At 44.8% G+C, this 3,479-nt stretch overlaps 1 protein-coding gene across 1 annotated transcript; it reads left to right on the top strand.

The window, feature by feature from the left end:
• The first annotated feature begins 1,567 nt into the window (after window positions 1-1,567).
• On the top strand, window positions 1,568-2,518 carry LOC146356460 (vomeronasal type-2 receptor 26-like). The gene has a single exon (XM_084830128.1). The coding sequence runs from the start codon at window positions 1,568-1,570 to the stop codon at window positions 2,516-2,518; it is 951 nt and encodes a 316-aa protein (XP_084686254.1).
• Window positions 2,519-3,479: the final 961 nt, after the last annotated feature.

Below are 3,479 nucleotides of genomic sequence, written 5' to 3'. Positions count from 1 at the left end.
CACAGCCCAACCTACCTCAAAGGGTTCATGTGAGCCTAACATAGGATTTTTATTTCATTTTATTTTATTTACACACATTGGAATACACCACCATTGAGCCTACATTCAGGGTAGTGTACAATTTATTTATATTTTTGTCAAGTTATTTATGAAAGGACACTCAGCTGTGGATGTGTCTGGTGGTGAAAAGAAAATCCGATGCTGTAAAGAACAACATTGTTTAGGAACCTGGAATGTAAGATCAATGAATCCAGGTAAGCTGGAGGTGGTCAAACATGATATGGCAAGACTGAACATCAACATCTTGGGAATCAGCGAACTAAAATGGACAGACATGGGCGAATTTAATTCAGGTGACCATCATATCTACTACTGTGGGCAAGAATCCCTTAGAAGAAATGGAGTAGCACTCATAGTCAACAAAAGTGTGGGAAAAGCAGTACTGGGGTACAATCTCAAAAACGATAGAATGATCTCAGTACGAATCCAAGGCAAACCATTCAACATCACAGTAATTCAATTCTATGCCCCAACCGCTGAGGCTGAAGAAGCTGAGGTTGATTGGTTCTATGAAGACCTACAACACCTTCCAGAACTAACACCAAAAAAAGATGTCCTCTTCATCATAGGGGATTGGAATGCTAAAGAAGGAAGACAAGAAATCACGAGGATAACTGGCAAGCATGGCCTTGGTGTACAAAATGAAGCAGGACAAAGGCTAATAGAGTTTTGCCAAGAGAACACGATGATCATAGCAAACACTCTTTTCCAACAGCACAAGAGACAACTCTACACATGGACATCACCAGATCGTCAATATCGAAATCAGATTGATTATGTCCTTTGCAGCCAAAGATGGAGAAGCTCTATACAGTCAGTCAAAACAAGACCTGCAGCTGACTGTGGCTCAGATCATGAGCTTCTTGTTGCAAAATTTCAGCTTAAATTGAAGAACGTAGGGAAAACCACTAAACCATTCAGGTATGACCTAAATCATATCCCTTATGAATATACAGTGGAGGTGAGGAATAGATTTCAGGGATTAGACCTGATAGACAGAGTGCCTGAGGAACTATGGACGGAGGTCCGTAACATTTTTACCCTACCTTTCCCAAAATTACGCTTTCATAAACAGGCTCAGATCAATAAAAAGAGGTCGGGGGAGAAAGAGGTCCTGCCACCAGGCTTGCCCACTACATTTTGAAGACAAGGAAAGGAAGGGAGTGGTGGGAAGGGTATGTTGAGGGAGCTCAGTTTTTCAAGGTCAACACAACAATCAAATAGCACTTCAACATTTGATGATTTAAATGTAATACATGAATATTTTTTCTATCATTCCCATCTTTTCGCTAAACTGTGTTTGCACTGAAGTCGCTGGTGACATCACATTGGAATGCGCACATTTGCACGTGCAAAGCCCATCATCTTACCACAGAGTGTCCAGAAGGGATGTCCTCTCCCACTGAGCTTTTGCCTCTCTTCATCCCTACTAAACATTCTGTCTCCCATCTTGCCATCTTTCATTCACATAATAAAACAGAAAAGAGACTGTTGTGGATGTATATTGATGTTAGTGAAAACGAAGTCACTCTTCTTCTCAGATGCAGACCATTGCAACAAGTGTCCAGAAGATCAGCAGCCAAGCAAGGACCGGGATCAATGCATCCCCAAGATTATAACCTTCTTGTCCTATGAAGAACCTTTGGGGATCACCCTGGCTTCCTTTGCTCTATTCTTGTGCTTAACCACGGGATTCGTGTTGGGAATCTTCATTAAATACTTTGAAACTCCTCTAGTCAAAGCCAACAACCGGGACCTCTCCTACCTTCTCCTTGTCTCCCTCTTCATGTCCTTTGCATCCTCTTTCCTATTCATTGGCCACCCAAGGAAAGTGACATGCCTTCTCCGACAAACGACCTTCAGCATCATCTTCTCAGTTGCTGTGTCTTCTGTGTTGGCCAAAACGATCACTGTGGTGCTGGCCTTCCTGGCCACTAAGCCAGGGACCGGGGTGAGAAGATGGCTAGGAAAGAGTTTGGCCAATGTCATTATCCTTTCTTGTTCCAGTGTCCAAGTTGTCATCTGCACTATCTGGCTGGGGATTTCTCCACCCTTCCCCGACTCGGACATGCACTCCCAGCCTGGGCAGATCATCCTGCAATGCAACGAAGGATCCGTCACCATGTTTTACACTGCCCTTGGCTACATGGGCTTCCTGGCTGCCATCTGCTTCACGGTGGCTTTCCTAGCCAGGAAGCTGCCTGGGGCTTTCAATGAAGCCAAACTGATCACTTTCAGCATGCTTGTTTTTTGCAGTGTTTGGGTGTCCTTTGTGCCCACCTACCTGAGCACCAAGGGGAAATACATGGTGGCTGTGCAGGTCTTCTCCATCTTGGCCTCCAGTGCTGGCTTGTTGGGCTGCATCTTTCTTCCCAAATGCCACATCATTTTATGGAGGCCTGATCTGAATACAAAAGAGCATCTCATGATTAAAACAAAAGATGACCCTGAGTGCTAAGAATGGGGAAAGATTCTTCTCATGCCAGAATCTTGTTCTAAACCATAATTCCTGTGGTGGCAGGAAAGTATTCTAGAATGGATGCAGAGCTGGTTAATTTTAGGGATGTCAGAGAATTCTGCTGTGGACTCAAATGAGGCCAGATTCCAGAGAATCTGACCTCCGGATTCCGCAGCAGAACGGCATCACTTACCTCCAGTTCTGGACGATTTCGTGCGGAGTGGCTCTCTGGAAGGTGATACGCTAATGGCAGGTGCCATTAGCTTATTGCTTGGACAAATACAGACAAATGCCTGCCGATTGCGTCTCCTCCCTCTGCATTTCTCAATCGGAGGGAGAAGAGGGTCAAATGCCTCCCTGCAGTGAATTGAGACACATCTGATCGCTCACCCCACCTCAGACAAAATGTCCTCTGTTGTTTCAGAGCACCCTTTCAAGTTGAATGGGGCTTACCCGATGGTTGCAGACTTGCACGGTGATCTCATGTCTAATCAGAAGTAAGTCCCATTGAGTTCAATATAGCTTACGCCCAGTAAGTAAGTGCCCAGGATTGGGGCCATGAGAAAAACGCTACAACAGAAATTAAGCTACAGAGAGAAGGGGGGAAGGGCAGTTGGTAAAGGAGGTTGTGTCAAGGCAGTCCGGTGTGATCCTGCATTTAAAACGGAAGCAGAAAACCTCATTTTAAATGCAGGATTGTAATTTGTAGGCAGATGCATTTTTTTTCTTCAATCAGTGGAGGGAGATACGCTCTGTGACTGGATACTGGTTTTGTGGGTCTCCCCTTTAAAAATCATATGAAATTAGGAGGATCCCTTTTTTGATTTTATGTACCCTTGTTTTACCCAGTACCTCTCAACTAGGGATGGCGGAGAAATCCGCCACAGACTCCAGCAATGCTGGATTCCTTAAAATCTGCCCCCTCCGGAGCCTGTGGTCGAATGTACTACCCCCCCACCTA

This window comes from Heloderma suspectum, chromosome 2 (assembly GCF_057233095.1).
Source record: "Heloderma suspectum isolate Gila_16-S chromosome 2, 16-S_ref, whole genome shotgun sequence".
Classification (NCBI taxonomy): Eukaryota; Metazoa; Chordata; class Lepidosauria; order Squamata; family Helodermatidae; genus Heloderma; species Heloderma suspectum.
The sequence above is the reverse complement of the archived record's forward strand: the minus strand, read 5'-3'. Positions and strand labels throughout refer to the sequence as shown.

Excerpts from the sequence above, each read along its gene's own strand:
- LOC146356460 (XM_084830128.1), top strand. The coding sequence starts at position 1,568 with ATGTTAGTGAAAACGAAGTCACTCTTCTTCTCAGATGCAGACCATTGC.